The following is a 13,296-nucleotide window of genomic DNA, read 5'->3' on the forward strand; positions in this document are numbered from 1 at the left end:
TGGCTGATGTTTTGGTCACTTTTGAATGCTGGCGGTGCTTTCACTCTAGTGGTAGCATGAGACGGAGTCTACAACCCACACAAGTGGCTCAGGTAGTGCAGCTCATCTAGGATGGCACATCAATGCGAGCTGTGGCAAGAAGGTTTGCTGTGTCTGTCAGCTTACTGTCCAGAGCATGGAGGCGCTACCAGGAGACAGGCCAGTACATCAGGAGACGTGGAGGAGGCCGTAGGAGGGCAACAACCCAGCAGCAGGACCGCTACCTCCGCCTTTGTGCAAGGAGGTGCACTGCCAGAGCCCTGCAAAATGACCTCCAGCAGGCCACAAATGTGCATTTACAGCTCCGCAGTGGAGGTGTCATAATACCTGAGGCTCCCGAGTGGCGCAGTGGTCTAAGGCACTGCATCTCAGTGCTGGAGGCGTCACTACAGACACCCTGATTTGAATCCAGGCTCTATCACAACCGGCCGTGATCAGGAGTCCTATGGGGCGGCGCACAATTGGCCCAGCGTTGGCCAGTGTAGGCCGTCATTGTAAATAAGAATTTGTTCTTAACTGACTTGCCTAGTTAAATAAAGGTTAAATACTTGTTGTTTAAAAAAAATATAAAACCAAGTGGTCAAACAGGGAAATGGTTCCAATCATTTTCCACCACTAATTTTAGAAACACTTAAAATAGGCTTACCCTGGCGTGACGTTTTGATAACCATGTAAATCTCTCTCTGACAAAGTGACTTTTATCAATATATTCGACTCTATTTACTCTAAGATTCGAAAATGCTCATTTCCATCAAAGTAGACATTATGCAAAATTATAAATCCCCGCAAGCTCCTGCATGTCATCTCTAGCTGACACCTTTGCTAACAGGAAATGTGTCAATTTAAAACTTGCACAAGATAGTTCACAGAATTGTCAATTTAAAGAAATGTTGCAAATTTATTCATAACTACATTTAGATAACATAGTTAATCCAGAGATGTTTTTACTTTTGCCTCGATTCGGCAGTCTCGTCCAGATCATCATGGCATTTGTATTTCTTTATGATAGCCACATTAGCAACTAATTAGCATTTACATTTTTAGGTGTAAATACAGGTGAATATATTGATAAAAGTTACCTTGTCCAAGAGGGATTTACATGGTTATCAAAACGTCACACCACAGTAAGCCTACTTTTTGAGTAAACACCCTTATTTTGAGTGTTTCTAAAATTCCCTATGGGAAAAATGAATGGTGTAAAAACGATTGGAACCATTTCCCTGTTTGACCACTAGGTTTTATGGCTGTTATGATTCATACTGTGGTGCTCTATACCTTATTTTTACTGTCTATGGTCGACACACAGTGCTTCCTACAGGGGGCGGGTGACTAAACTCAACCCGGAACTTTGCATGGTCAATAATTTTTGGAAACCTCTCCACCTAGGCAGATAGGTTCTCCAAGATAGTTGGAAATATAATTCACTCTCGGATTATTGTCGTCCTCTCTAGGGAGAGATTTCAAATGCTTCCAGTCCCGATCTCAGCGCTTTCGCGAGGACAGTAACGTTTATTTTCAAACAGGTAGGAGCCAAATAAAAGTGCAACTCAACCAGATATTTTCTGTGATTGTTCGCTAAACTGTGCGAACGAGAATGAACAAATCTGTTTCGTAAACCTGATACAAATGGCCCCCGGGTCCACAGTTCAGCATTACCTGTATCTTTTTAACGTTACCCGTTTCGTTCTTTTTTGTGTCTATGGCGAACTAGTAGGATAAACGGGCTGAGGAGCGTTGACATCATCAATAGTCAGTCACCCTAACTTTTATATATGACTGAAACAACAACTCGAATCAACCTACATAATGAATAGTTTAATTCATTGGTGGGTATTTTTTTAAAGTCGTTTTCAGTGTATGCTAGCATGTGCTGTGAAATGGCTTACTGCAAAGAAAATAGTTTCCATTCCATTTTTGTAAAGTGTCAGGTAACAAGCAATCCTCAATGTTTCGACATACATTTGCAATTAATCACGACAGAAAAGGGCTGGCTCTCGAGCCATGGATCAATTTCACTAGTGTGTCGACAACTGCCATTGACAAAGTTCTACTCAGCACCCAGAATGTAAAGCCGCAGGCACTAATAGCCCCTCTCAAGTGGTGGTGCGGATGACAACAGACTTCAAAGTGTGTGTGTGTGTGTGTGTGTGTGTTTGTGGTGGCAGTTGTAGGTGGTCTGTCAGGATTGGAATTCCAGGGAGCTGAAGGCCAGCTCCTCCCCACCCCCTAAGGGGACAGGCGGTGGGATGGTTATTACAGCGTCAAGGGGCATGGCACAGTGTTAGTTCTGCAGGCTAACATAAGGGATACAGGAGGATACACGTTTATGCATAGCCCTATATGGTCATGGGCACTATTACTATATGGTTCACTGTAATCAAATCAAGCTTTATTTATACAGCACATTTCCAACATGGAATGCAACGCAATGTGCTTCACAGGAAACAACTAAAAATTATGAAAATAAAAAGTGAAATATTTACTACACAACAAACATAAGAGGAGTGAACAGTAGTTATACCATTCATATATAGGATTTACAAATGCAGAGACACTGATTCACACCTTACCTCTACACTCATACAACACATTCTCTTTTTCTCTTTTCTTTTTCTCTCTCACACCTCTTCCTCTTGCAGTAGTAGCGGAGGGAGGGTGCAGCCCAAAGCATGCTGGGACAGGCAGGGGAGAGAGCCTAGGAAACCCAAACACTGCTCTCCCTGCCAGCCTGTCATGTAGCCTACATTTAGCATTTTAGTAATTTAGCAGACACTCTTATCCGGTGCGACTTACAGTTAGTGCATTCATTTTAAGATAGCTAGGTGGTACAACCAAATATCTCAGTCATAGTAAGTAATATTTTCCTCAATAAAGTAGCTATCAGCAAAGTCACTGCTAGTAAGAGGGAAAAAAGTAAAGTGCGAGTGTTAGTTCACAAAAGGCTTATTATTATAATTGCCTTGTAATAATAGTAGGCTAGTATAGTAATGTTTTGGGTCGAAGGAGCATTGTCTTTCACAAGGCTTCAAGAGTATTAGTATATGAAGTGAGTGAGAATATTTTCAGGTTAGAGTTTCCATCAAAGCCAAAACACTGGTGGTGATCATGGTCATTCATAATCTGCTCTGCTTTCAATGTGTCTTAACAAAATACCAAGGCTGAAGAGCTTATGACATTCCAGTAATTAAAGTGTTATGTGATCAGCTAGCAAAGTAGGCTACAAGTTAACATCTATTGACCTACTTGGGAGGACATAGGGCTACTGACATGGAAGGGTTCTAGAAAACTATGTGCAGTTTGTCAGGTGAAAGAGGAAGTGTCCATGTTTTGACAGAAATGGCACTTAAACACCAATAATAAAATATAACATATTTTTTTGTAGGTTAGTTCCATTGACCTATGAATGGGAGACAGACACACACACACATATATTTCCCTTTTCATCAATTGAAGCATGTGCAGAATTGTTTAAATTTTTTTAGTGTTTCCATATGTGCTGGAGAGAGTATGAAAAGAGCTTGACTGTCCTCTCCTCTGGGACTCCCATCTGTGAGCTGAGGAGGAAATGGATGTCTATGTGTGCCATGGAGGTTGTGTATGTGTGTCTGTCTGTGTCTGGCCTTGTATTCAATTGTATGTAGTCCTATGCACAGAAAGGGCTATGTTTCTGTACACACTGAAGCAGATGTAGACATAGTACCTTAAAAGAGGAAGATATAAGTTCAGCATATTCATTTGGAAAATGAAAGCTCCAATGACTCGAGGGCAGGGCCGATCTGGTCAGGCCAGAAACGTACAGAAAAATCCTAATTTACTGTGTGAATTATTTGATAGTAATATTAACCTAATTTGACCTTATCTCTCAGAGTCTTAGGAGGACACACATACACACACTTCAAGATGCCCCAACAGGATATTGTGAAGATTGCCATCCAGATGCCAGGGGCATACCCTCAGCTCATTCAACTGGACCAGGTAAGCATCAGAACACAGGAGTGGAGCCTGAGTCAGAGAGTTTAGAAAATCTACTGTACTGTCAATGCCTAAGTGGAAAGTTACAATAGGAATCCATATTGCAGCCTGTGAGTTGTATTAGAGCTGTGGTATATGTAGCAATACTGAGCGGCGATGGGCGGGATAATAATGTTCTTTATGAAGGGCTGATGCACCTCGGCATTACAATGACGGCCTACCCCAGCCAAACACTAACCCTGACGATGCTGGGCCAATTGTGTGCCGCCCTATGGGACTCTCAATCACATCCGGTTGTGATACAGCCTGCAATCGAACCAGGGTCTGTAGTGACGCCTCTAGCACTGAGATGCAGTACCTTAGACCGCTGTGCTACTCGGGAGCTAATGTGCTGGGTGTTTAGGATGTCAAACTGTTAATAGACCAAGGCCATAATTAAATAAAAGGTTTTAGTTAGATATGGGTTCTGTAGACATTTCATGGGAGAAAAAAACTAACGGCAAGTCCCTCAGAAGCACTGCTATTGGACTACCAGACCTCACCAAAAACCTCTGATTGGTTGACCTCCTACAGACCACAAATTACAGGGCAGTGATAGGTCTACCACAGTACACAAACACTTTTGATTGGTTGACCACCATGTATACCACAAATTACAGGGCAATTGAAGTGTAGACATTAAAGTAGTTTGTCTCAGTTTGTCTTATTTATTCACTCTACTGAATGTCCCTGTTGCCTCATAAGTCAACAGCATAGAGGAAGTAAAAGCTTTGAGTTTATCTTGGACCAGCAGGCTCAGGGTCATAGGACCAGTGTACTATAGTTAATCCACTATGGTTTACAAAAATGAAAGCACGATATCTAAATAAGTTCTTACCTTCTGTTGCTTATTGACCACAACTATGTTTTTCTCCTGACAGAAAAAGCCCCTTTCTGCTGTAATAAAGGAAGTTTGTGATGGGTAAGTGTCTGTGTGTGTGTGTGTGTGTGTGTGTGTGTGTGTGTTTGTGCGACTGAGCGTGTGTGTTCATGTTATCCTTGTAGAGTTCAAGCAACTACTTTCTCCACTTGCAGTAGTTACAGTGCCTATGATGACTGGGTTTTAGGTGGAATCTTCCAGGCCCTGATAACTACGCCCTCCAGTATGCCGACGGTGTTCAGACCTACATCACTGAATCTGTGAGTTGATTCTCTTTCTTTTCAGTGAACATGGAGGCTGTCTGTAAACAAACATAGGTCTTTCTGTCTGTCCAGTGTGTGGCTTCAATACTTTAAGTTGACAGTAGAGGGTGTGGTGTCCTGTCAAGCCAGTGATGGCTGAAATGTCATCAACACCAGTGGCCTTGGTCTGGGTAGCTGTTGGAGCTAAACTAAGCTTGTGACTTTTAAAAAGGCCAAACACAAACCTCTACCAGGGGGTATGCTGTGGCTGTGTTCATTGTTATTCCACTGGGTGTGTGATGAGCATGGGGTAATAGGAGGGCTGGTTGGCACTGTTACAGTTGTGTGTCTGTGTCTGAGGAGATATTCCAGCTATTTCCTGGGCCAGTGCAGGCATGAATGACAAATGAAACTAAACCAACTTAATTTCTTGCTCGCTCTCTCTCGCGCTCTCTCTCGTCCCCCTCTCTCCTTTCCCCCCTTCTCTCTCACCAACACTCTCTTTCTTTCCCCCTTCTCTAATTCTACTGAACAAAAATATAAATCAAATCAAATCAAATGTATTTATATAGCCCTTTGTACATCAGCTGATATCTCAAAGTGCTGTACAGAAACCCAGCCTAAAACCCCAAACAGCAAGCAATGCAGGTGTAGATGCACGGTGGCTAGGAAAAACTCCCTAGAAAGGCCAAAACCTAGGAAGAAACCAAGAGATGAACCAGGCTATGAGGGGTGGCCAGTCTTCTTCTGGCTGTTCCGGGTGGAGATTATAACAGAACATGGCCAAGATGTTCAAATGTTCATAAATGACCAGCATGGTCAAATAATAATAATCACAGTAGTTGTCGAGGGTGCAGCAAGTCAGCACCTCAGGAGTAAATGTCAGTTGGCTTTTCATAAACACAATATTAAGCAGATCTACTATATATAGTTATAGCGTACCTACTGTATATAGTTAATGCGTACCTACTGTATATAGTTATAGCAGACCTACTGTATATGGTAGACCTACTGTATATAGTTATGGTAGAACTACTGTATATAGTTATAGCAGACATACTGTATATAGTTATAGTAGACCTACTGTATATAGTTATAGCAGACCTACTGTATATAGTTATAGTAGACCTACTGTATATAGTTATAGCAGACATACTGTATATAGTTAATGCGTACCTACTGTATATAGTTATAGCAGACCTACTGTATATGGTAGACCTACTGTATATAGTTATAGTAGACCTACTGTATATAGTTATAGCAGACCTACTGTATATGGTTATAATAGACCTACTGTATATAGTTATAGCAGACCTACTGTATATAGTTATGGTAGACCTACTGTATATAGTTATAGCAGACCTACTGTATATTGTTTTTGTAGACTTGCTGTATATAGCATAGTAGACCTACTGTATATAGTTATAGCATAGCTAATGTATATAGTTATAGTAGACCTACTGTATGTAGTAATCGCAGACCTACTGTTTAGAGAATGCCTACTGCATATAGTCATAACAGACCTACTGTATGTAGTTATAGTAGATCTACTGTATATAGTTATAGTATACCTACTGTATATAGTTATAATAGATCTACTTTATATAAATTCCTACTGCATATAGTTATATCAGACCTACTGTATATTGTTATAATAGACCTACTGTATGTAGTTATAGCAGACCTACTGTATATAGAATGCCTACTGTATATAGTTAGAGTATACCTACTGTATTTTGTTATAGTAGACCTACTGTGTATAGTTACAGTAGACCTGTTTATTGTTATAGCAGACCTACTGTATATAGTTAGAGCTTACCTAGTGTATATAGTTATAGTAGACCTACTGTATATAGTTTTAGCAGACCTACTGTATGTAGTTATGATATACCTACTGTATATAGTTATAATATACCCACTGTATATAGTTATAGCAGACCTACTGTATATATAATGCCTAATGCATTTAGTTATAGCAGACCTACTGTATATAGTTATAGTAGACCTACTGTATATAGCTATTGTAGACCTACTGCATATAGTTATAGCAGACCTACTGTATATAGTTATAGTATACCTACTGTATATAGTTATAGCAGACCTACTGTATATTGTTTTTGTAGACTTGCTGTATATAGTATAGTAGACCTACTGTATATAGTTATAGTAGACCTACTGTATGTAGTAATCACAGACCTGTTTATAGAATGCCTACTGCATATAGTCATAGCAGACCTACTGTGTGTAGTTATAGTAGATCTACTGTATATAGTTATAGTATACCTACTGTATATAGTTATAATAGACCTACTTTATATAGTATGCCTACTGCATGTAGTTATAGCAGACCTACTGTATATAGTTATAGCAGACCTACTGTATATAGAATGTCTACTGTATATAGTTATAGTATACCTACTGAATATAGTTATTTTAGACCTAATGTATATAGTTATAGTAGACCTACGGTATATAGTTATAGCAGACCTACTGTATACGGTAGACCTACTGTATATAGTTATAGTAGACCTACTGTATATAGTTATAGTAGACCTACTGTATATAGTTATAGCAGACCTACTGTATTTAGTTATAATATACCTGCTGTATATAGTTATAATAGACCCACTGTATATAGTTATAGCAGACCTACGGTATATAGAATGCCTAAAGCATTTAGTTATAGCAGACCTACTGTATATAGAATGCCTAATGCATTTAGTTAGAGCAGACCTACTGTATATAGTTATTGTAGACCTACCATATATAGTTATAGTAGACCTATTGTATATAGTTATAGCAGACCTACTGTATTTAGTTATAATATACCTGCTGTATATAGTTATAATAGACCCACTGTATATAGTTATAGCAGACCTACGGTATATAGAATGCCTAAATCATTTAATTATAGCAGACCTACTGTATATAGTTATTGTAGACCTACCATATATAGTTATAGTAGAACTACTGTATATAGTTATAGCAGACATACTGTATATAGTTATAGCAGACATACTGTATATAGTTATAGTATACCTACTGTATATAGTTATAGCAGACCTACTGTATATTGTTTTTGTAGACTTTCTGTATATAGTATAGTAGACCAACTGTATATGGTTATAGCAAGACTACTGTATATTGTTTTTGTGGACCTGTTGTATATAGTATAGTAGACCTACTATATATAGTTGTATACTGTATATAGTTATAGCAGACCAACTGTTTATAGAATGCCTACTGTACTGCATATAGTCACAGCAGAGCTATTGTATATAGTTATAGTATACCTACTGTATATAGTTATAATAGACCTACTGTATATAGAATGCCTTCTGCATATAGTTACAGCAGACCTACTGTATATAGTTATAGTAGACCTACTGTATATAGTTATTGTAGACCTACCATATATAGTTATAGTAGACCTACTGTATATAGTTATAGCAGACATACTGTATATAGTTATAGCAGACCTACTGTATATAGAATGCCTAAATCATTTAATTATAGCAGACCTACTGTATATAGTTATTGTAGACCTACCATATATAGTTATAGTAGAACTACTGTATATAGTTATAGCAGACATACTGTATATAGTTATAGCAGACATACTGTATATAGTTATAGCAGACATACTGTATATAGTTATAGCAGACATACTGTATATAGTTATAGTATACCTACTGTATATAGATATAGCAGACCTACTGTATATTGTTTTTGTAGACTTTCTGTATATAGTATAGTAGACCAACTGTATATGGTTATAGCAAGACTACTGTATATTGTTTTTGTGGACCTGTTGTATATAGTATAGTAGACCTACTATATATAGTTGTATACTGTATATAGTTATAGCAGACCAACTGTTTATAGAATGCCTACTGTACTGCATATAGTCACAGCAGAGCTATTGTATATAGTTATAGTATACCTACTGTATATAGTTATAATAGACCTACTGTATATAGAATGCCTTCTGCATATAGTTATAGTAGACCTACTGTTTATAGAATGCCTACTGCATACAGTCACAGCAGACCTATTGTGTATAGTTATAGCAGACCTACTGTATATAGTTATAGTAGACCTACTGTGTATAGTTATAGTAGACCTACTGTGTATAGTTATAGTAGACCTACTGTGTATAGAATGCCTACTGTATATGGTTATTGTATACCTACTGTATATTGTTATAGTAGACCTACTGTATATAGTTATAGCAGACGCACTGTATATAGTTTTAGTTGACCTACTGTATATAGTTAGAGCATAACTAATGTATATTGTTATAAAATACATTTTCATATAGTTATAGTAGACCTACTGTATATGGTAGACCTACTGTATGTAGTTATAGTAGACATAATGTGTATAGTTATAGTAGAACTACTGTATATAGTTATTGCAGATCTACTGTATATAGTTGTAGCAGTCCTACTGTATTTATCATTGCAGACCTGCTGTATATAGTATAGTAGACCAACTGTACATAGTTATAGCAGGCATAGTTATTGTAGACCAGTTGTATATAGTATAGTATATACCTACTGTATATAGTTATAGACCTACTGTATGTAGAATCTCTACTGCATATAGTTACAGCAGACCTACTGTATATAGTTAAAGCAGACCTGTATATTGTTGTAGTAGATCTACTATATATATAATGCCTAATGTATATAGTTATAGTATACCTCCTGTTTGTTATAGTAGACCTACTGTATTTATAATGCCTACTGTAAATAATTATAGTATACCTACTGCATATAGTTATAGCAGAACTACTGTATATAGTTATAGCAGACCTACTGTTTATAGTTATAGACCTACTGTATATAGTTATAGCAGACCTACTGTATATAGTTATAGATGACCTATGGTATATAGTTATAGCAGAACTACTGTATATAGTTATAGATGACCTACTGTATATAGTTATAGCAGACATACTGTATATAGTTAGAGCAGACCTACTGTATATTTTTAATGTCGAGATAATGTATATAGTTATAGTATACAGTAGAACTACTGTATATCGTTATTGTAGACATAATGAATATAGTTGTTGTAGACCTACTGTATGTAGTTTTAGCAGACTTACTGTATTTAGAATGCCTTCTGCATATAGTTATAGCAGACCTACTGTATATAGTTATTTTAGACATACTGTATATACAGTGGGGCAAAAAAGCATTTAGTCAGCCACCAATTGTGCAAGTTCTCCCACTTAAAAAGATGAGAGAGGCCTGTAATGTTCATCGTAGGTACACTTCAACTATGACAGACATGAGAGAAAAAAATCCAGAAAATGACATTGTAGGATTTTTTATGAATTTATTTGGAAAATAAGTATTTGGTCACCTACAAACAAGCAAGATTTCTGGCTCTCACAGACCTTCTTTAAGAGGCTCCTCTGTCCTCCACTCGTTACCTGTATTAATGGCACCTGTTTGAACTTGTTATCAGTATAAAAGACACCTGTCCACAACCTCAAACAGTCACACTCCAAACTCCACTATGGCCAAGACCAAAGAGATGTCAAAAGGCCACCAGAAACAAAATTGTAGACCTGCACCAGGCTGGGAAGACTGAATCTGCAATAGGTAAGCAGCTTGGTTTGAAGAAATCAACTGTGGGAGCAATTATTAGGAAATGGAAGACATACAAGACCACTGATAATATCCCTCGATCTGGGGCTCCACGCAAGATCTCACCCCGTGGGGTCAAAATGATCACAAGAACGGTGAGCAAAAATCCCAGACCCACACGGGGGGACCTAGTGAATGACCTGCAGAGAGCTGGGACCAAAGTAACAAAGCCTACCATCAGTAACACACTACGCCGCCAGGGACTCAAATCCTGCAGTGCCAGACGTGTCCCCCTGCTTAAGCCAGTACATGTCCAGGCCCGTCTGAAGTTTGCTAGAGAGCATTTGGATGATCCAGAAGAAGATTGGGAGAATGTCATATGGTCAGATGAAACCAAAATATAACTTTTTGGTAAAAACTCAACTCGTCGTGTTTGGAGGACAAAGAATGCTGAGTTGCATCCAAAGAAAACCATACCTACTGTGAAGCATGGGGATGGAAACATCATGCTTTGGGGCTGTTTTTCTGCAAAGGGACCAGGACGACTGATCCGTGTAAAGGAAAGAATGAATGGGGCTATGTATCGTGAGATTTTGAGTGAAAACCTCCTTCCATCAGCAAGGGCATTGAAGATGAAACGTGGCTGGGTCTTTCAGCATGACAATGATCCCAAACACACCGCCCGGGCAACGAAGGAGTGGCTTCGTAAGAAGAATTTCAAGGTCCTGGAGTGGCCTAGCCAGTCTCCAGATCTCAACCCCATAGAAAATCTTTGGAGGGAGTTGAAAGTCTGTGTTGCTCAGCAACAGCCCCAAAACATCACTGCTCTAGAGGAGATCTGCATTGAGGAATGGGCCAAAATACCAGCAACAGTGTGTGAAAACCTTGTGAAGACTTACAGAAAACGTTTGACCTCTGTCATTGCCAACAAAGGGTATATAACAAAGTATTGAGATAAACTTTTGTTATTGACCAAATACTTATTTTCCACCATAATTTGCAAATAAATTCATAAAAAATCCTACAATGTGATTTTCTGGATTTTTTTTTCTCATTTTGTCTGTCATAGTTGAAGTGTACCTATGATGAAAATTACAGGCCTCTCTCATCTTTTTAAGTGGGAGAACTTGCACAATTGGTGGCTGACTAAATACTTTTTTGCCCCACTGTAGTTATAGTAGACATACTGTATATAGTTTTAGCAGATCTGCTGTATATAGTTGTAGCAATCCTACTGTATGTAGTCATAGCAGACCTTCTGTATGTAGTTATGGTAGACCTACTGTATATAGTTATAGCAGACATACTGTATGTAGTTATAGCATACCTACTGTATATTGTTTTTGTAGACCTGTTGTATATACTATAGTAGACCTATAGTATAGTTATAGCATAACTACTGTATATAGTTATAGTAGACCTACTATATATAGTTATAGCAGACCTACTGTTTATAGAATGCCTACTGCAGATAGTCACAGCAGACCTATTGTGTATAGTTATAGCAGTTCTACTGTATATGGTTATAGTAGACCTACTGTATATTGTTATAGTAGACCTACTGTGTATAGTTATAGTAGACCTACTGTGTATAGTTATAGTAGACCTACTGTATTTAGAAAGCCTAATGTATATGGTTATAGTATACCTACTGTATATTGTTATAGTAGACCTACTGTATTTAGAAAGCCTAATGTATATGGTTATAGTATACCTACTGTATATTGTCACAGGCCGGCTCATAGCCTGTGACCAATATGAGGGGACACGAACAGGTATAGGCCAATTAAAAAGGTTCTTTATTCTAAACCAAAACTATTAACTTTAAACAAAGAAAAGGGAATGAGGTGTGGAAGTATCATAATGTAGGGTAAAGTGCAGGGATGCGGGAATCTGTGTGTGTGAAAATCATTGAGTGAAAACTATGTAAAACTACCAAGGAACAAACAAAAGAGGATCATACCTGGAGGAGCAGAGAGAGAGACAAAAGTGATTAGTGAAGCAGTTTAAATACCCTGAGCCCAGGTGGCTCCAATCACTAACGACCCTCCTCTGCCTGCAGGAGGAACCGCCCCTGCAATGCAGAGGGGCCGTGATATACAGGACTACTATACAGGACTACTGATATACAGGACTACTGTATATTGTTTTTGTAGACCTGTTGTATATACTATAGTAGACCTATAGTATAGTTATAGCATAGCTACTGTATATAGTTATAGTTGCTCTACTATATATAGTTATAGCAGACCAACTGTTTATAGAATGCCTACTGTACTGCATATAGTCACAGCAGACCTATTGTGTATAGTTATAGCAGACCTACTGTATATAGTTATAGCAGACCTACTGTATATAGTTATAGCAGACCTACTGTATATTCTTATAGTATACCTACTGTATATAGTTATAGTATACCTACTGTATATAGTTAGAGCATAACTAATGTATATTGTTATAATATACATATTCATATGGTTATAGTAGACCTACTGTATATGGTAGACCTACTGTATGTGTTTTA

At 38.1% G+C, this 13,296-nt stretch overlaps 1 protein-coding gene across 3 annotated transcripts in view; it reads left to right on the forward strand.

The window, feature by feature from the left end:
* The first annotated feature begins 1,360 nt into the window (after positions 1-1,360).
* LOC129862410 (engulfment and cell motility protein 3-like) overlaps positions 1,361-13,296 on the forward strand; it is a 52,784-nt gene continuing 40,848 nt past the window's right edge. The window contains exons 1-4 of one of the 3 annotated variants that reach the window (XM_055934062.1): positions 1,361-1,562; positions 3,906-4,014; positions 4,932-4,972; positions 5,118-5,190. In XM_055934062.1, coding sequence (XP_055790037.1) covers positions 3,940-4,014; positions 4,932-4,972; positions 5,118-5,190 — 189 coding nt within the window. In that variant the 5' untranslated portion in view covers positions 1,361-1,562; positions 3,906-3,939. Of the gene's footprint in view, positions 1,563-1,598; positions 1,866-2,770; positions 2,889-3,905; positions 4,015-4,931; positions 4,973-5,117; positions 5,191-13,296 lie in introns of those variants that run through there. The other 2 variants (XM_055934064.1, XM_055934063.1) reach the window with 2 other exon arrangements.

Source organism: Salvelinus fontinalis, chromosome 9, assembly GCF_029448725.1.
Source record: "Salvelinus fontinalis isolate EN_2023a chromosome 9, ASM2944872v1, whole genome shotgun sequence".
Classification (NCBI taxonomy): Eukaryota; Metazoa; Chordata; class Actinopteri; order Salmoniformes; family Salmonidae; genus Salvelinus; species Salvelinus fontinalis.